Source organism: Panthera leo, chromosome A2, assembly GCF_018350215.1.
Source record: "Panthera leo isolate Ple1 chromosome A2, P.leo_Ple1_pat1.1, whole genome shotgun sequence".
NCBI classification, from domain to species: Eukaryota; Metazoa; Chordata; class Mammalia; order Carnivora; family Felidae; genus Panthera; species Panthera leo.
The window spans coordinates 17,390,798-17,411,390 of NC_056680.1; the positions used below are offsets into that span (position 1 = coordinate 17,390,798).

General features: G+C 45.8%; 1 protein-coding gene across 8 annotated transcripts; it reads right to left on the minus strand.

The window, feature by feature from the left end:
- Positions 1–3,322: 3,322 nt before the first annotated feature.
- Positions 3,323–10,842, minus strand: NME6 (NME/NM23 nucleoside diphosphate kinase 6). 8 transcript variants are annotated; one of them, XM_042929220.1, is made up of 6 exons: positions 10,649–10,842; positions 7,696–7,792; positions 5,535–5,637; positions 4,952–4,991; positions 4,367–4,527; positions 3,323–4,090 (listed from the first exon to the last, which is right to left on the minus strand). In XM_042929220.1, the coding sequence occupies exons 2-6, from the start codon at positions 7,783–7,785 to the stop codon at positions 3,903–3,905; spliced, it is 582 nt and encodes a 193-aa protein (XP_042785154.1). In that variant the 5' UTR covers positions 7,786–7,792; positions 10,649–10,842; the 3' UTR covers positions 3,323–3,902. The 8 variants fall into 8 exon arrangements, with proteins under 8 accessions (XP_042785154.1, XP_042785148.1, XP_042785150.1 ...); XM_042929214.1 differs by lacking the exon at positions 10,649–10,842 and adding an exon at positions 10,539–10,608; XM_042929216.1 differs by lacking the exon at positions 10,649–10,842 and adding an exon at positions 10,467–10,589 and having other exon boundaries at positions 3,323–4,075.
- Positions 10,843–20,593: the final 9,751 nt, after the last annotated feature.

A 20,593-nucleotide genomic window follows, 5' to 3' on the forward strand; every position in this document is an offset into this window, starting at 1 on the left:
ACTTGAGCTTCAACTTCTATCCTAAGACTTTGATCTCATATCAAGACCTCAGACTTGGACATCAGACCTACATCAGGATATGACTTTAGATCTGGAATATTGATCTGAACCAGAATTCTAGACCTAGATTAGGGGACCTTGGTCTTAGACTGGAATCTTGGTTTGAAACTCAACTTGTCCTGGACACTGAACTCAGATATAGGATTGATTTGGATCTTGCAACTGTACCTTTAACTTTGACATCTAACGTTGGTCACAGAACTTGGACTTGGGGCATTTGTTTTGGTCTCTCTTGTGGGTGCTATGCCACCACCTTGGTATCTTTCCATGAGGGAGGGTAGCCTCAGACTTGGCTAGGAAGTAGAGTGCTTCCCCTGGCTGCTTATTGATAGCTGGCACTCCTAATCAATCTCCTTTGTCAGTTTGCCTGGAGTTTTCAGCTGGACTTTCTATTTAGTCTGTTTAGTCATGGGAAAGAATAGGCCATATGGGCTGTCATCTAGTGCCGGGTTAGGGTTTGGGAAATGCCTCGTCTGGACCACCTTGTTCTGTTGTGTGGGGAGACCTAAGATGCCCTGTTGCTGTGTTGTTCCTCCAGTCCAGAAGTCTCAAACCATTTATCCTTCAGGCAACCTTCTAGAGTTCTCCTTGATTGTTTCTTGCATATTTTCAGGTTTATAGTTGTACTCAGCAGGGAGGAGCAGAGATAAATGGGTCTATACCATTTTGTCTAGACTGAAGTCACTGGTCATTGCTGTTGTAGGTTACTCTGTTGAGAGTTTTGCTATAGAGATGAGCAGAGACATGAGACAGTGGCATGAAGGAGATGTGGTGTTAAGAAAGGTTTGCTTTTAAAATAATCTAAAAACGGAGGGGATAAAACATAAGAGACTCTTAAATACAAGAGAACAAACTGAGCGTTGCTGGAGGGGTTGTGGGTGGGTGGGAGGGGCTAAATGGGCAAGGGACATTAAGGAGGACACCTGTTGGGATGAGCACTGAGTGTTATATGCAGGGGATGAATCACTGGATTCTACTCATGAAATCATTATTGCACTGTATGCCAACTGACTTGGATGTAAAGAAAAAAAAGAAACAAGAAAGGATAAAGAATTGTTTGTTTAATTTATTAATGAGAGAAACTATAGCATGTTTGTAAGATCTATTTCTTGATGGTGCAGGAAGCATAGGAAATAATTACTTGAAAAGGTAGGAGGCAATAAGATCTCCTGTACAAATTTGGGAAAGCTTTAGACAGGAGCTTAGAAGGTTTGTCCATTGCCCATCCTAACAGGAAGGAAGCAGAGTATGTGAGCACAGATGCAAGTAGGTACTCAGTGAGGTCTTGGGAGTCTGAGGAATTTCTCTCTTGACTGTTTCTGTTATCTTCCTGAAAGAGGAAGCAGGGTCAACAGCTAGACAGTGAAAAAGAAGGAAGAGGTTGTTGGAGATTTGGAGAGAGAATATATGAAAAAGTTACCTAGGAGAGTGGACTAGTGAATGGTCTAGATTTAGAAGACGTGACAGAGGGATACAGAAGACTATGATTTAAAAGTAGGATTTAGGGGTAACTGGGTGGCTCAGTCAGTTAAGTGACCAGCTCTTGATTTCAGCTCAGGTCATGATCTCATAGTTCTCAAGATTGAGACCCACGTCAGGCTCTGCACTCAGTGCAGAGCCTGTTGGGATTCTCTATCCCCCTCTCTCTCTGCCCCTCACCTGCTTGTGCTGTCTCTCTCTCTCTCTCTCTCTCTCTCTCTCTCTCTCTCTCTCAAAATAAGTAAATAAACATAAAAATTAAAAAAAAAATAAAAGCAGGAATTAGGGGTGCCTGGGTGGCTGTCAGTTAAGCATCCAACTCTTGGTTTCAGCCCATGATCTAGCAGTTCATGAGTTCAAGCCTCACACAGGGCTCTGCGCCGACAGAGTAGAGCCTGCTTGGGATTCTCTCTCTCTCCCTCTTTCTCTTTGCCCTACCCCCCCCTTCAAAATAAATAAATAAACTTAAAAAAAAAAGTAGGATTTAAAGACTTCAGAGATAGAGGAATCCTAAGTGATATCAAAAGCCAGAGTATGAATAGCCTAGTTCTATTAACAAAGCAATGACTCCTATGTCTGGCACTGTGCTGGGCAACAGTGACAAAGGCATGAAGAAACCAGTCTCTTCCGGTGGGTTAGTGTGTAAGCCACACTGGAGTGGGCTGCTGAGACAAGGGGGATGAGCCTGTTAGCATAGACAACTAATGTGGGTTCTTTGTCCAGAGAGGAAGAAACACAGGTAGCTGAAGGGGAAAGTGAGGTTAGAAAGATTTTGAAAAGTGGGAGACACTAAAACGGACTCAGTAGAGAGAGGTAAAAGTGTACTAGAGACTAGAAAACCAAAAGAGCAAGATGGGATTCAGAGCACGTGGAAGGGCTGACTTAATGGGAAGCAGGGCCCTTTCCTGTGTTGTAACAGGAAGAGAAGAGAAGATGGGAGCATATGCAGGTACATTTCTAGATTCAGATGTAAGACTCCTAGGCATGTCACTCTAAGCCCAAAGGTAGTACAACAGCATAAATGCTTTAGCCCATTATCTTCCATGTGAGGTAAGCCCCTTATTGCCACAGAGATGCTGCTGTTGCCAAGGTCACAGTGACCTCTGTGCTGTCACATTTAGAGGTATTTTAAAGGCTTCATCCTGGACTTCTCAACATTCAACATTGCTTCATTTTCCAGAAACACTCTCTTGTCTTGACTTTCCTGATGCACACATCCTTGGTTTTTTCCTTCTTTCTCTGGCTATCTCTTCATCTCCTTTGTTGGCTTGTGCAAATATCTGTTTTCACAAATCCTATATAAATTTAAGGTTCCTCACTACTCCCAGTATGGTAGATTGTCATAATAATGGCCCCTTATGATTCGTACCTCCCGGTATCAGTGCCCTCATGTGGTCTCTTCCCACATGGCCTCTGGGCTTGGCCACATGACTTGTTTTGGTCAATGGGATATTAGCAAACATGATATAGGCAGAAGCTTGCGAATGGGGGCCTGACCTCTTAGAACCCTGAAACAACCATGCTATGAAGAAGCTCAGGATAAAAGACCATATTTGACCCATCTGCCGAATGCAGCCACATGAGTGAGTTCAAGTCAGACCAGCAGAACCACTCAACCAATCCAGAGACACGTAAAAATAGACCATTATTGTGTTAAGCCAGTAAATTTTGAGATGATTTGTAATGCAGCAATAGATAACTGTCATCCTCAGCTACAACAGAGACATGGCTAACTTTACTGCTTTGTGCAAATCAGAAAAAAAGTGAATCATAAACACATGCCTCCGCTAGCAGACACATCTTTATTCAAATGAAAGGTGCTCCTTCCCCCAGGATGCAGCCCTATACCAAGCGCCCACACTCAGCGCTGGGTGCCTTTATGCACTTGACAAGCTGCACACTGTGTGTGAACCTCCTGGGGGATTTCTACACAATTCTCTCCATTTAGAGCAGACCGGAAACTTGGCTTCAGGAAAGGTTTAATTACTCCACGGAAGGAGAGAGAGAAAACACCTAGAGTAGGGCTCCTAGCCTTCAGGATTCAGTAGACTGACTTTTATTGAAGAAGGTAGGCCAAATGTTGCTTATACAGAGTCACTGCATTTTTCAGGCAAGTCGATTAGGCAACCTCTTCTTTGAAAAAGATGACTAGTTCTCAGGAAAAAAGAGGAGCCATTATTCCTCTGAACCACCCATGAACGTTCTGGAAAAGAGGTAGATAGACAGCTAGATTCTAGAGGAGGTGGCAGTGAGGAGCTAGATCCTCAGGTAGGCGTGGTGCCCGGCAGAGATGGCGCCACGATCCCCAGGCCTCCCCGGTCCTACGAGGTCTCCGAGAGAAGGCTGGGCAATTCCACCAGTCTTCACAGACCCACAGGCCTGCGGCAGGCTGGTCCCGGGTCTCCTGCTCCGGCCGCGCAGTGGATGCCTCCCTCTGGACTATAGCGCACAGGGCCACAGCGCAGCTGCGGCTCCTCTTCCTCATACCAGCGCTGTTCACTGAAGTCAGGGAAGAAGGCCGCGATCTCTCTACTGGCTGAAACCACAGAGTCTGTAAGAGGAGGTAAGAAAGAGAAGGGGTTCTCATAGGGAGTGCAGGAAGGAGGTAAGAGGCAGTTAGAGTCAGATTCAGAAACCTGAGCCTCTAGTCCTGCTGACCCTCGGTCCTGGGGCCACATTTGCCCAGACGGCCACACAGGGCCAGAAATGCCTGGAGGGAGGAAAGTTCATGGCGGGATACCTGGCTCTCAACTCCCTCACAGGGCCTGACCACCAGCCCTAAATCATCCTCCCTCACTGTGGCCGAGGGCAGGGGAGGCAGACTCACCAGAGCCATGGGTTGTGTTGCGGGTGTCAGTGAGGCCAAAACTTCCACGAATTGAATCTGGAGCCACGTGACGTGCTTGAAACACTCTGGTGGGTCCCATCAGTGTCCTCCAAAGCTGGATGGCATCCTTGCGGGCAAGGATGTAGGCTCGGATTGGCCCACTGTGTACAAAAGGAGCAGGTGTCAGGAATCCGGCTATGTGGTCTAGGAGGGCAAACTGTGAGCAGGGCACAAATAAAGGGACATTCCACCCTGAGAGTTACCCTGCCTTTCTAGCTCAGTACCAACACTGCTTCAAACAGGAGGTGATGGAAGGCCCCTGCTGTGTACATACAAAAGGCCACAGAGGTCAGCAGAGTTGTTAAGTAGCATTCAACAATACTCTTCTATAGCCACAGGACCAATAAGCACCATGGCAGGTGGCCACCAGGTCAGTGTTGGCTTAATCATGGCTCCAAGCCCATGTCTCTTCAGACATTTAACACCGATTACAACTTCAAAGAGCGTCACATGAAATTAACAAGTTTAGGAGCAACAGAGAGAAATCTTGGTGGATAAAGATGCCCAAACCAAAATTAGAAGTACCTGGCCATGAACTCCACCAGCCGCTGATAGAAAAAACGACCTGCAAAGAGAGAGAGTAACTTCATCCAGACACTGGTGCCCAAGAGCACTTTTTGTACTTAGGTCTCCTTACTTGGAATGATAAAAACCATTTTGGAAAAAAAGGAACAAGGAGTCTGATATACTGGGTCTGAACACAGGCTCTGCCACTTACAGCCTGTGCAGTTTCAGGTAAGTCATTAATTTCCCCAGCTCAGGTTCCTAATCCATGTGCTGGAGACCTAACAGTATCTACCTCATAGGGCTGTGGGGAAAATTCAGAGAAACCATGAGCATGAGGACAATGTCTGACAGAGTAAACATCCCCTATACCTACTGATATCATCAGGACATAAAACTAAATTTCCGGTTGGGCTACGAAGTAGAACCCTCCTAGAAAATATTTTTAAAAGATTGACAATCATGAAAAGTTTGTGTATAAAGCCAGACTTTAGAAAATGGCTATAACTTTACAGTTGGTAGGTCAGAGACAGCCTGCCATTATGTGTCCTTGCACACCTCGTGGGACAGAGAAGCCTCCCATTCAGAGGACTGCTGATCCTACCTTCGTGTTCTTGGTAAAACTTCTGGCAATCTTCTTTTCTCCACAGAAGTTCTCTCATTCGTACAATAAGGAATTTGTTGCTCAGAATCTGCTGATGAACAGCCTGGATAAACACCACGTCAAAGATAAACATCAGTCAAAGGGATGGGGTGCCTGGGTGGCTCAGTTGGTTAAATGTCTGACTTCAGCTCAGGTCATGATCTCACGGTTCGTGAGTTCAAGTCCCACATCAGATGAGCTTGAGCCCCACTTCAGGTGAACTACAGCCACACTTTGAGTGAGCCCCGGCTTTCTCTCTTTCTCTCTCTGCCTTTCGTGGAATTCTCTCTGTCTCTCTGTGTCTCTCTCCCTCCCACCCTCCCTCTGTCTCTCTGCCCCCCTTTGTCTCTCTGCCCCTCACTCACTTGCACCCCTTCTTTCTCTCAAAACAAAACAAAAAAAGATACAAATAAGTCAAAAGGATGGGTCGCCTAGGTGGCTTAGTCGGGTAAGCACCTGACTTTGGCTCAGGATATGATCTCATGGATCACAGGTTCAAGCCCCACATTGGGCTGTCTGCTGTGGGCACAGAGCCGGCTTCAGATCCTCTGTTCCCTCTCTCTCTACCCCTCTCCTGTGCATGCGCATGGGCATACGTGCACTCTCTTTCTCTCTTTCAAAAATAAACATTTTTAAAAAATCAGTCAAAGCGACCATTTGAGTGAAAAGGAAATCCAGGCTGACCAAAAGAACCCATCAGAGCCCAGGACTTGATGGTCCATCCTGTGTTGGGTCAGAAGAGAAAGAAGGTGGGGTGAGGTAAAGACCTTCAGTCACACGGCTAGAACATGAGCCTCTGGTGCCATCTCGGCCCCTCCCTTCAGCTGAAGCCCACACAACCCACCTCTCGGATCATCATACAAATCTCTTGATAGTGGTCCTGCCTTGAGTTTGTCCCACTCTCTCCAAACCATCACACGTTACAGATTAAAAACACCATAATTTATATGTCACACTCTGGTCAGAACTTTACTCATGGAATGAGGTATAACTACTTTAGGCCAGTGCTCAAGGCTGTACTTTCCTTGCCCTCCACCTCTTCCAATTCTCTCGTCCTGTCACCCCAGCCTGCTTGTGGCCCTCGGATCCACCACCCGCGTTCCTGCCTCAGCATCTCCCTCTGTGGAACACCTGCCCTCCTGTGCACTGACCAAAGTCTACCCTTCCTTCCTGCTGGCCAGGGCCCAGCACTTGCAGGCCACCATTCCTGACTGCTCTGGTCTTTCTCCGCACCACGGTGAGCTTTCCCAGCAGTGCTGCGCAGCGAGTACTTATCAAACTATCCTCGGCAGAACCCTACGATGACCCTCCCCCAGTCCCACCAAGATTCCGCACCCTACTCTACAGGGCTCTGAATACCATGCAACATGATTATGTTACATTACATGGCAAAAGGGATATTAAGGTTGCTATTAGTTGAATCAAAAAGATTATCCAGATGAGCCCAATTAATCACATGAGCTCTTTAAAAGCTGAGTTTTATATGGCCAGGCACCAATGACGAAGTCAGGTTTAAAGCATTCGAAGCACTGAACATGCTGTTCCTGTCTTACAGATGGAGGGAGCTGTGTGATGAGGAATGTGAGTGGTCTCTAAAAACTGAGAGTCTTCGCCTGAAGGCCAGCAAGGACATGGGGACCTCAGTCTTAGAACCATAGGAACCAAATGCTGCCAACAACCTGAATGACTTTGGATGTGGATTCTTCCCCAGACCCTCCAGATAAGGACCTGGCCTGCTGATACCTTGACTTTGGCCTCGTGAGACCCTGAGGAAAAACTCAGCTGAACCTCCTGCACCTCTAAATTCTAGAATTGTGAGATAATAAATGTTTTAAGCTGCTAAATTTATGGTAATTTGTTTCATAGCGATAGAAAACTAATATACACACATTGTCTAGAGGTTTGGTTCTTCTCCTTACTTTATTGGATCCTTATATTTTTTATCTGCCCCAATTCTCCAGTAGATTTTTAGTCTTCTCAGGGTCAGAGTCCATGGCTCCTAGCTTTACCTCCTCGGCATCTTGCACAGGACTGTGCTGTCAGTCTTCACAAGTGGCCCTGTGGCACAGGAAACAGAAGCAGTGCCCAGGACATACAGTAGAGGCTTAAGATTCCTTCTTACCTCCAGAATCAGGGGGTGAGCAACCGCATCAGGCTTGATCAGGGCCAGAGTGAGCTGGAGAGCCTGAGGGCTTCTCAAGATTGAGGTCATCTCACTCCTGCCATCAGAAAGCTGGATTAGGGACCCCTCAGTGCTGTGCTCCCCACCCTTCCTCCTCCGGAGCCATGCAGCCTTGCAAGCTAACAGCGGATCTCATTCCTGACACTCCCAAAGCATGTGGCAGTTATGTACAAAGAAGTTACCCATTCAGGAGGAATTCAAGTTTAAACTCTACCTGTCTCTTCAATATTCCCTTCCCTTCCTAATTTTTCTTGGTGTTTTAGAGGATTTACAATTTACATTGCTAACCACCCTGGCCACAAAGGTACAATAACTGTTTCCATTCATAAGGCCTTCTATCCCATAGTGCTCTCCCATCGATTCTAGAATTGGAAAATTGGATGGACAAGAACTGGGATGTTCCCAGGACATCCTCCCCAAAAAGTCTGCTGGATACCTACCATCTCTTATCTAATCTTACAGATAGGTCAGGACTTCCCCTGCCCAAATCAAATTCTTTAAAAAAAAATTTTTTTTTTAATATTTATTTATTTTTGAGACAGAGAGAGACACAGCATGAGCAGGGAAGGGGCAGAGAGAGAGGGAGACACAGAATCTGAAGAAGAGTCCAGGTTCTGAGCTGTCAGCACAGAGCCCGACGCGGGGCTCGAACTCACGAACTGTGAGATCATGACCTGAGCCGAAGTCAGACGCTTAACTGACTGAGCCACCCAGGCACCCCCCAAATCAAATTCTTTAACACACTCGGTTGTCCTCAGGGCAAGGCTTGTGAACAAGCAACTCCAAGGTCAAGAACTAGTTGTAACCATTTTGTATCTGTAGCAGCTGAAACACTGCCTGGGACAAAGGTCAGTTTTATTGACTAAATGAACCTATATAGTCTTATTCTATCCATCTTTGTATTTCTAGTGTCTAGCATGGTGTAAGAGCTCAACAAACAATTGTGGACAGGGCACCTGGGTAGCTAAGTCAGTTAAGTGTCCGACTTCGGCTCAGGTCATGATCTCGCACTTCATGAGTTCGAGTCCTACGTCGGGCTCTGTGCGGACAGCTCAGAGCCTGGAGTCGGCTTCAGATTCTGTGTCTCCCTCTTCCCCACTTATGCTCTCTCTCTCAAAAATAACCATTAAAAATTAAAAAAAAATAATTGTGGACATGATATAAAGAATATAAAAGTATTTTATAAACCAGACTAAGAGAATTTGAGGTCTCTCTCAACTGTGAAATTCTATTCACATGTGAGAAACTGATCATCTCTTCAGGACTAAAGACTAGGTCTCAAAAGATTATCTGGTGGAGCTCCTAAATTTGCCAACAAATATGGAGAAGGCTTCCATGAACACACACAGGGACAGTCTGGACAACACCCTCATTTCCCTTAGGCTGAAAGTAGCCTGATGATCACATTAAAGGCAGTGCTTGCTTACTCAAACCACAAAACGAAGTCCAGCCTAACTAGTGCAAGATCAGCCAACCCACTCTCCCTTGCATCTCAGGTTGTGAGTAACCCAAAAACAAGCGGAATCCTCACCATATATCTAGGGAGAAACAACCTTGACACCTCACCTCCCACCCCCTCCAAATCCATGTTATCACCAAGTTCTGGCAATTTTGCCTAAGCAATAGATCTCAAATCCATACAATCCTCTTCTCAAGGGCCACCACCCAGTCCAAGACATCATCAACCCTCCCCAGACTTCTGCAACAGCCTCCTCGATGGCCTCTCAATTTCTCCTCCTGCCAGCCTCTACAATCTGTTCTCCACACAGCAGCCAGTGAACTAAAAATACAAATCTAATCATATCAGTCCCCGCCTTAAGCTTTTGCCTGAGACCTTTTCACAGTCCAAAATGTGTTTCCTCTGGTTACCTCCTATTCACCCACTAGATCTTTTCTTTTAATATTTTTTGTTTTTTGATTTTTGTTTTTTTAAGGGGGAGGGAGGGGCAGAGAGGAGAGAGAGAGAATCCCAAGCACACTCTTCATTGTCAGCGCAGAGCCCAATGCGAGGTCGATCAGATCACACCAACTCTGAGATCATGACCTGAGCCACCCTGGGCCCCTCACCCACTAGATCTTAGCTCACTTCCCCTATTACATCTTCTTGGACCTTTTCTTCAGTTATGTCTTCACCCTTTAGGCCAGCTGCATTAAAGCAGGGATCTGTTTTGCTCATGGTTTTATTCTCAGTACCTATGCAGAGTGCCTAGCACATAGCTGGCTCTCAAAAGTATTTGGTGAATTAATGAATGAATGAACCTCATCCAGCTATACCAAGGCCAAGCTGCTAGGGGCTCTCTAGGGAAGGATGTGTTTCCTCTCCTAATGCCAACTAAGCAATGACTGTCATGGCCCTCGGTTTACAACAAATGTTGACAGGTCAAGAAATGTGTTCAACTTAAAAGTCACTCCATCAGAGAATCATAAATTTGGGAGGTTGCCTAGGCATTCGCCGCCACACCGAAGGCACCCATTCCTCCGATTCCGGGAGGGCGGCGGCAAAGCCCCTCGTCCTCCTAGGCAAAGAGGGGACCTGCAGCCCTCCCCCAGCTCTGTCTCAGCTCCCCATTCTCTACCCTCACCCCGACACCCGAGGCCCAGTTCTCCAATCCCCCAGGCACTCAGCCCCATTTCTTGACACCGCCCCTCTCCTCGCTGCCCCCACCCCCCCTTCTCTAGGCCTGCAGCCGCGCGACTCCTGTCCTTTGTACCCAGGCTTAAGCCCATCCCAGACTCTGGGCTGTTCGCGCCCCAGCCCGGCTGAAGTTCAAGTCTAGATGCACCTGGTCTTCCACCGTGGCGCCCGGCCACCAGGCACCGCGACAGCTAGCCTGTGCGGCCCAAGCGGGGTCCTTCGGGCGTTCGGCCGGGCAGCCCTGCCGGGGGTCCTTACCGTGAAGCCGCGGACCGAGCCGGAAGCGGAGGCCAGGTGTGTGGATCCCGCGGGGAGACTGCGTTGTGGGAGCGGTCGGGTCGAAGGCCAGCAGCATGCAGCACGAAGGCCGGCCCTGCTGGTGGCCCTTGTCTCTCTCTCCAGCGCTTGCCCCTGCCGTACGAGAAGACAGAGCCGTCTCGGGCGGGAACTGCCTCTCGGAGCCGGCGCGGGCGCGGGCGCCCTCAAGCGGGAGGGAGGGCCAGGCCGGAGTTCGCGGGCCGCAGTGCGCGGGGAGGTGGTGGCCTGGCAGTGGGCCGTGCTTGTTAGCGGGGCCGCCGGGACGGGCCTTGCCTGACTCGTTCTGTCTTACTTTTCTGTCTAGGATGGTACGTGGCACATGGTTGCTGCCCAGTACTTGTCTGAGGTACGTGAAGGGCGAAGAACTGGTGCTCCCGATCGCGAGGGCAGAGGCAGCCATTGAAAGTCTTGAGCGATCCGTGGACACCAGAGAGCACAGCCAGTGTGGGGGTGGTGACGGAGGATGCGTGGCTGGGTCCAGGTGTACATAGGTCATGAGAGAAGCTAGTCGTAAGGGCCTTGAACATGTCGCTAAGGAACTTGGGGTGCGGTGGGTTACCAAGGAGTCTGTTGAAGCAGTGCAGGGTCAGGAGATGAGAACTGGGTGTATTCTTGGTGAGTAGTCTCATATATGGAGAGGGGACGGTGTGGCTGGTTGAGGAAGGGTGATAACATTTTTTCTTGAAGGGAGTCACTGAATTAGAGTGAAAATAAACCATAACTGTCATCAACTTAAATATACATAGTTTTAACTGACTCTCCAGCCAAATATACAGATGTTGCACGCCTGGAATGTTGGAAGGCAGATCTTTGGTTTTGGGAGCTTGTTTCCACCAGACGTCTTTGGGAAAGTCCATTCATCACCTGTCTGGCTGGTGAAGGCACATGTCCATTTCTGCCTTTACAGGATGAGAGTAAATTTAACCATGTGCTACTGACCAGACATCAGGTTTTACTCTTATTTTCAAAGTGTACCAGGTCCCAGTTTTGTTTTCTACGTTTTTTTAAGGTTTTATTTATTTATTATTTTTTCAAAGTATGTTTTTCAGAGAGAAAGAGAGCACATGCGCGCAAGCCGAGGAGGAGCAAAGAGAGAGAGAGAGAGGGAGAGATTGAGAATCCCAAGCAGGCTCCTTGCTGAGCAGCTCAAACTCACAGACCGTGAGATCACCACCTGAGCCAAAATCAAGAGCTGCTTAACTGACTGAGCCACCCAGGTGCCCTAAAGGTTTTATTTTTAAGTAATCTCTATACCTAATGTGGGGCTTGAACTTATAACCCTGAATTCAAGAGTGGCATGCTCCATCGGCTAAGCCAGCCAGGTGCCCCTGTTTTCTACCTTTATGTTTGTTAACATAAGTTTGGACTATAGGGACTTGGCCAATTTTTAAACAGTGGCCATTAGTTCACCTTTCTGCCTTCTGTCCTACACACACCACACACATGCACAGGAGAAGGCTTTATTTAGTTCATATCTTATAGTTGCTTTGACTATCCTCAGCAATAAGCCTACATGATGAAGGTAAGGGCAGGTGTGATTTTAGGAGGAGACCCAATAAATAACACTCTTTCTGAATTTGGGCTCAGAATCAACAGAAACGGAGTAATGGTAGGCAGGTGGAGACCAACTGCCCACTTATTTAATACTGATGGAGCTGTTGGAGAACATAACAGTGTGAGAACCAAATTCTCCTGCCTTCTAATTCTGTGCTGCCAAAGTTCAATGCCAGGTCTCTTAAAAGTTTTAGAGCAACAACAAAAAGAATCTAAATCGTTAACAGGACATACAAAATTATCACAGTATTGTGCCACATCCGCCAAATTTAAATTTAGAAAAGACCACTCTCCAGCTCATAACAGATTTTGTCACTAGAAACCTGCCAAAAGATCTTGATACTCAGTGATATGTGAAGGAAGGTGAATGGGCTGAAAAGGTCTTGATTCAGTTTTCCTGGGACTCCACTAATTGTGTACCAGTTATTCAGTCTCCAACTTCTGAGTCTAAACTCAGTTGGGAGAATCAACCATTATGAGGTTAACTATGGCCCGTGTTCATTGTATCCTGGGCACATCTACCTGTGTCTTGTCTACCTAGTGGTATTTAAGATGATGTGGCCTTCATCATCAACATATTTAAGGTGTTGTGGCAGCCCCAACCAGGTCTTTGAGATGCCTTTCTTCTTTATCCAGCACATTCAAGTTTCTTAATACCATTTCTCCTTTGGGTTCTGTGTTGCTGGCATCCCCAGGCTGCATTGAGGGTGGGCTCTTATGACAAGCATACCCAGTCCTGCTGTGAGCAGTCCTGTGTGGCCACTGCCTTCTGCTGTGGAGTTGGTCAGGACACTTGCCTCCTGTGGATTGAGGGGCAGGAAGGTGGTCCTTTACCCCACGAGTTTCAGTTGAAAATCACTCTTGGTGGTTTCTTTCTTCCTGTTGGTTTTTTTTTTAACTTAAAGCTGCTGTTTTTCTAAAGTTTGCTGCCTCATGGACCCAGTGAGAATTAAGACCTCTGCTCTTCAAGATACTGTCTTCAACTTCTGGATGTGTCAGGTGGGGAGTAGCATTTCTTTCAGACGCTTCTCTTTTGGCATTTTTTTCTAGGTTCCCCTACTCCTTTCCAGAAGGCTCAGTGAATTTCTCACATTTTATTGTTGGAGAGAAAGCCAGCTCCTTGCTAGGCTACAGAGAGTGGAGAAGGAATGAGCTTGCAGGGCTGTGCCCTAGAGATTTATCTCTCAGTTGTTTCCCAAGATAGGAACTTTCTTTTAAGAAAATCTCTCTTTTCTTTTGTTTTCATTCTTGTACTGCTTCTAATCTGATGTAGCAGGTTTCCAAAGTTCTGTTTCTTTCTGGACTTCCTGAGCACATGTGATTCCTTAAGACAGTGTTTCAGGCGCAGGCTTTTCTCATTTCCTTCTTAACCTTTGTGGCTACGGTAATTTCATTGAGTGTCTTTTCTGCTTCAAGTCTAGAAAGATGACATATTTTATTTCTAATAAGGGCATTTTTGTTATAAATAAAATCCACCACCTTTTTAAGATTGAAGCTGCATTGTAAGTGTCAGAACTATAAAACCATAGCCAGAATTATTGACATACAGGCCAGCAAGTGGGGAGTGACCCTTAAACCAACTAGAAAAACACCACATGAGTTGTTCTGGTTTTGTCCTTTGGCCTTGAGTCTAGCTCAGATGCAACTGGGGACAGCCTTTTCATGTTGCCTGCTGGGCTGGGACTACCAATAAAGTTTGGAGCTTACACATGTTTGTGTTCCTTAGCTAAGGAAAGCTGGCCTGTCAAACTAGCTAAAAAAACAGTAAAGGACCAAATACTTGTTTTGCCCCAATATCTAAAAGGTGTGTGTAGGGAAAGACTTCCTGTAGTCAAATCTATGCCTCAGCAGGGCCTGCTCGCTAGGGTCTTTTCTGCTGCTTAGGCTTTGCAGATGCCCCATAAGGGAAGGCAGTAGGTCTGTGCTAAGGCCAAGGTCAGTGCCCATACCTTAGCTCTTATATTCATAAACCATAGTGCTTGCACAAGGACAGTGCCTTTGCTGAACCATGTGACTGGCATTTCATTAAGGTATTCATTCATCCCTGCTTGTCTATAAAATCAGGTTTATGGGGCCCCTGGGTGGCTCAGTTGGTTAAGTGTCCCAACTCTTGATTTCGGCTCAGGTCATGATCTCATGGTTTGTGAGTTTGAGCCCTGTGTCTGGCTCTGTGCTGACAGTGTGGAGCCTGCTTGGGATTCTCTCTCTTTGCCCCTCCCCGACTTGTGCTTGCTCTCTCTCTAAATAAATAAATAAATAAATAAATAAACAAACAAACATGTAAAATCAGGTTTATAAAAACACTTGCCTATGAACAAAGTACCCGGCGTTCAGCATGGCCAACCTGAAAAGTGTTTGAAATGCCTCAAGTGCTAGTCCCACCAGGGCCTCAACTTGTATGTGATGTTTCGCTCCCCACATTCTTCACTGGATCTCCTTTTTCTTATGTTCTTTGCCACATCATCAGATCCTAACATTCCTTTGAATACGACATCCTCCAGCCCTGCCAAAGGGCAGAGCCTGTTCCTGTAAAACTTACAACACAGAGCAGCAGAACCTGTGGGCAGGGGGTTCCCAAAAGAAGGAAAGGAAGAAGAGGCCAAGAAGATTCAGCCAGGAGAGGAGAGGTGTGGCAAGAGGCCAGGAGTGTTTAGAAGAAATCCTTCTTCATGGACTCAAGGAGTCAGTCCAAGAACTGAAAAAATAACTCTGGTTTCAACATGTGTGTTTGGGAAATGGTTAAGAGGTTGACTTAAAGAAGAGAATGCATTCATTTGGGATGTGGTGAGTTTGGAGTGATGGTAAGACATTCAAGCAGAAGTAGCTTGGTGGTGGTTGGATCAAGTTCGGTGGGAGTTATCAAAGTGGTGATAGTTGGAAATCTGTCAGTGAGGAACTGATCATGGGAAAGAATGCAGAGAGAAGGTAAGGTCAAAGACCTTCCTTTGTCAAAGAATAGTATAAAAACTTTATGTATATTGGGGCACCTGGTTGCCTCAGTTGGATAAGTGTCCATCTCTGGATTTTGACTCAGGTCATGATCTCACAGTTCATGGGTTCGAGCCCCATGGGTGCGGAGCCTGCTTGGGATTCTCTCTCCCTCCCTTTCTGCCCCTCCCCTGCTCGCTTTCTGTCTCAAAATAAACTTAAGTTTTTTCAGACTTTATGTATGTATATAAAGGGGGTGACTGGCTGGCTCTGTTGGAAAGCAGGCAACTCTTTTTTTTTTTTTTTTTTTCCTAACTTTTTAACATTTAATTCATTTTTGAGGGAGAGAATGCAAGTGGAGGGAGGGGCAGAGAGAGAAGGGACACAGAATCCGAAACAGGCTCCAGGCTCCGAGCTGTCAGCACAGAGCCCGACATGGGGCTCGAACCAACAAACGGTGAGATCATGACCTGAGCCAAAGTCGGATACTTAGCCAACTGAACCACTCAGGTGCCCCAAAAGCAGGCAACTCTTGATCTCAAGGTTGTGAGTTTGAAGCACATGCTGGGTGTAGAGATTACTTAAATAAACATTAAAAAAAACCCTTGTATATGAAGGAAAACAGTGATTGATTTAATCCGGCAAAGGCAAAAACAGGATTTATGTAAGAGAAAGGGTACAGAGAGAAGAAGGAAAAACTGCAGATTGTGTCAAAATTGTGGCTTTTGTTTCCTGTGGGTAAACTGCTGACCAGCTGGCAGCCAACAAAGAAGCCAGTATTCTTCCCTGAGGCAACTGGATGGATTACAAAGTAATACAACTTCACTTGCTTACGGGTTCTCCCGAAGACCTCAGGAGTTCAGATGAGGTGTCTGTGTCAGGCTGTCTCTGCATAAATAATATCTATCAGTGTCCTTTGTAAGCAGTATCGTCTTCAGGCCAGGTCTGTGCTGTTTCCCTTGTCAGAATCTCTGAGCTTCTCCCTATTAACCAGACTCAGCTCTAATCCAGATTAGCCCTGAGAGCTTTGGTCTCCTTCCAAGGTAGCAACATGACTTGAATGTTGTTTGGGGGGCAATGGCTGTATATCAGTATTTAGACCCCTGAATATTAGGCAGCAGAGAATGCCAAAAAGCAAGAGAATCCTGGATACTGTTTAAAATATTTGGAGCCCATTTCATATCCAGTTTATTCACTGGCCTGTTTAATCAGGAGAATGAGTCCCAAGGATTAGTTTAGTCAAGTTTACAATATTCACAAACCAAGTGGATCATAACTGAGAGAACATTTACTTTAGAGAACAAAAAATGTTGATAGAAGTTTCTGTCTAACTTTGAATCACTATCTGCTCAAAACTGCCAAAACAGGAGCGCCTGGGTGGCTCAGTTGGTTAAGCGTCCGACTTTAACTCAGGTCACGGTCTCGCGGTCCGTGAGTTCGAGCCCCGAGTCGGGCTCTGGGCTGATGGCTCGGAGCCTGGAGCCTGCTTCAGATTCTGTGTCTCCCTCTCTCTGCCCCTTCCCTGTTCATTCTCTGTCTCTCTTTGTCTCAAAAATAAATAAACGTTAAAAAAAAAAAAAAACCGCCAAAACAAAAATTTTCCATTAAAAAAATACACTTAAATACCTTCACATTCACTTTTTATATGACGTGTGTATTTTTTCTTTTGCTGTAAATGTTACAAACAGAACTTTCGATCCTCTGAGATCCACTCCTGCCAGCCATCCAATTTTCCAAAAACTCAGGCATGATTCTTAGTTTCTTTTCTTTTCTTTTTCTTTTTCTTTTTTTTTTTTTTTTGCCTCCCTTCAACAATCCGTCAGCAAACCTGTCTCTTTAACCTTAAGCTGTAGGTTACACCTGATCACCTCTGGCCATCTCCTAGCCCAAGCCAGCTTCCTCTCTTCGTGTACTGTCTATCCTTTCCCTTCTGTGGCTTGTTTCTCATATAGCTGTCAGAGTGATCTTTTTATTTTTTCAAAAACACATTTTTAATCTCTATACCCTACGTGAGGCTTGAACTCACAACCCTGAGGTCAAGAGTTGCACACTCCACTGCCAGCCAATCAGGCGCCCTCAGATCTTTTTCATGCATAAAACTGGTCCCATCACTCTCCTGCCTGAAGCACTGCCATTTTTTGCTGCTCTACTAAGAACAAGAGCCAAACTCCTTGCCATGGCCCTTAAAGCACCACGTGACTTGGCCTTTGCTGACCAATATTCCTTCACAATCCACTCTCCCTTCACGCTTATCATTCCACTGCCTTGTTGCCACCTCAAGACCACCACAGGAGGTTCTCACTCTGCCTGAACACTCTTTTACCCAATATTTGCTTGGTTCACTCAGCATTGTGTCCGCAGAGAGGCCTGGCCAGATTTCACGATCTAAAGTAACACCCTCTCCCAGCATTCTCTTTCTCATAACCCTTCTCTGTTTTCCCTCAGGACTTGTACCTATCGTTGTTGCTCTAGCCCAGCCTTTCTTCTGGCTTTATTAAAGAGAGGAAAATCTGGCTAGGAGCCCTCTAATCCTTTTGTGTCCTCCCTGCATGTGTAGATACTTCTATGTGAAAGTGTGTGTATGTGTGTGTGTCCAGATTGCTTTGGAGGAGGAAAGGTGATCCCCTGAGCCAAGTAAAGGGGACTCTAGAGTCCGACTTTCAGATATGAGGAAGTGTCCGCAGGAGACAGAGTTCGGCATCTCTCTCCTACTGACCCCTTGCGCCTCAGGGCCCAGTGTTGCCATGATCAAGTGGGATGCAATGGAATAGTTAGCATGAAACCTTGACATGTATCCCCTGGGGCTTAGGGCTTATGTGACCATAGAACCTAATGCCTTCCTTCTGACTGGAGAATCTGCCCACAGCAAGGAAAAACAGGAAGTGACCCTCACCCTGCTTCCCTAACCCCAACGAATCCCAACCCTAGCACCTAACCGTGATTCTAAATCCTTTATCCTGACCTATAGCCCCATCACTGACAGTGATTTGACTCTTGTAATCTAACCCTAGCTCTTCTGACCCTGACCCTGACTCATTCTCTTCTGACACTGACCTTGTAACCTTTGGTCCTTAAACTCCGGTCCTAAATGTTAGGCCTTTGCCACAGCCCTAACATCTAATCCACCCCCAGTCCCCCTCTAACCTTAACTCCTTTGACACTACTTTCCAACCATAACCCAAGCCCTAGTCCCTGAACTTCTCAGACTTTAACCTTAGACCTGGTTCTAGATCCTGAGGCCCTGACATTTGTCTTCTAACCTCCTAATCCTGCCCTAATCTCAATTTTTAATCCCTAAATCCTGACTCATAGATTCTGACCTCTAAACCCTCACCCATAAATCGCTAATCTCCAGGGTCCCCAGACTCCCAACCCTGACTCCACAAATGAAAAGCCAGTATTTCACCCTACCATGAGCCACAGACAAGGGGAATTGCAGCAACTCAAACTGTGCATAGGGTAAAGCACGTAGTGAATGAGTGTCAGCAAGTTAATTGGCCAGGCACAGAATATGAAGCAATAAGACTCCTAGAAAGCCAAGGTGGGGGGGGTGGGGGCGGTATGTGGGGAAGCCAGGAAAACTTCCCTAAATACAGGATGTGGTAGACTGCCAGCAAGTCTGAACAAAACTTCAAATCTCAGAAGATGGACAGTGAAAGCCCCAGTCATTCTGACCATACCTCCGTCCCAACACAGCAGGTCAGCTGGTCATCCTAGACCCATGATGGAAGACAACTGTCCTTAGTAAGTTGCAAAACTCTCAGACACAGATGGATGGCTCAGTAAAGCCCTTGCTCTAGGACACACAGCAAAAGAAACAGCAATATAATGACCACCATGATCCAGGAGATAAGAGCCATAGATAGCATTACCATTCCCCCAATTTCCCTGGAACAATCATCAGGACTCCAGGGAGACTTCCGGAAACCAGCTAACAACCCAGCTGGACAAAAGACAGGAACCCTATATAAACCAGCTCTTTCCCCAAATTCCAGACCCTGACATGAACTAAACTTCAAGAAACAGGCACAAATTTTCCCCGTGGGAACCCTGTGAGAAGACAAAAGAAAAAAAAAAAAAATCCATGCTCTAATAAAGATGGAATCCCAGAAGCCTCCCCTTTCTCCCATTTCCAACCCCTTCCCCACCACTAGGGTGCCCATACATAAGAGACAAAGGACAAGTAACAATAGTAATAGAAAACATTTACTAAGAACAGTACTGAGAAGGTGCTTCATCTTGCTTATGGTTATGTGAATTCTGTATGTACATTGTACTTAGGCATAATTTGCTTTAAATTGAAGGACACTGCTAAAACCTAAAATACATATATTTGAGAAGAAAGCTGAAAAATCATCAAAGCCTCCATCTCTACAAGTTATAAAAAATAAGCAAACTAAACACAAAATTTATTTAAAAGGCAGAGTTAAAAATAAGAGCAGAGATTTCTCAAAATGAAAAAAAGTATCAAAAATATGTTTATTTTAAAATTTTTATGCAGTTATGCATACAGCAAAGTGAACAAATCTTAAGTATGCAGCTTTTAAATATATATATGTAGGGGCGCCTGGGTGGCTCAGTCGGTTGAGCGTCTGACTTCGGCTCAGGTCATGATCTCAGTTTGTGGGTTTGAGCCCCGCGTCAGGCTCTGTGCTGACTGCTTGCTCAGAGCCTGGAGCCTGATTCGGATTCTGTGTCTCTCTGTCTGCCCCTCCCCCGCTCACGCTTTGTCTCACTCTGTTTCTCAAAAATAAGTAAATGTAAAGTAAAATAAATTTAAATATATATGTGTACGTGTGAGTAACCATCACCCAGATCAAGATACAGAGCATTTCAAGCACCATCCCGGGAATTATAATCAATATTCCAAATGAGATTGGGGAATATTTAAGAAAATATTCTTTTTTAAAAAATATTTTATTTATTTTGAGAGAGAGAATCCCAAGCAGGTTCTGTGCTGTCAGCACAGAGCCCAGTGGGCTCCTGACCATGATATCCTGACCTGAGCTGAAATTAAGAGTTGGACACTTAACCAACTGAGCCATCCAGACACCCCCAAAAAATATTCTTAAAGATGACTTGACAGAAAAAAAAGGCAAGAAAATGTTAAGAAATAGTAGTAATGAGGTAACACTTAGATATTAAATATAAAGCTACAATAATTTAAATTGTGGCATTGGAATAGGATTACATCAGTCATGGGCAAAGCTTTTAGAATGAAGGTCTTGTATGTAGAAGAATAAATATTTTAAAACCAGTAAAAAAAATATTTTTATTCTTTTACAAATGTTTATTTTTGAGAGAGAGAGGATGATCAGGGCAGGGACTGGGGGGGGGGGGGGGGGGGGAACAGAAGATCCAAAGCAGGCTCTGCACTGACAGCAGTGAGACCCATGCAGGGTT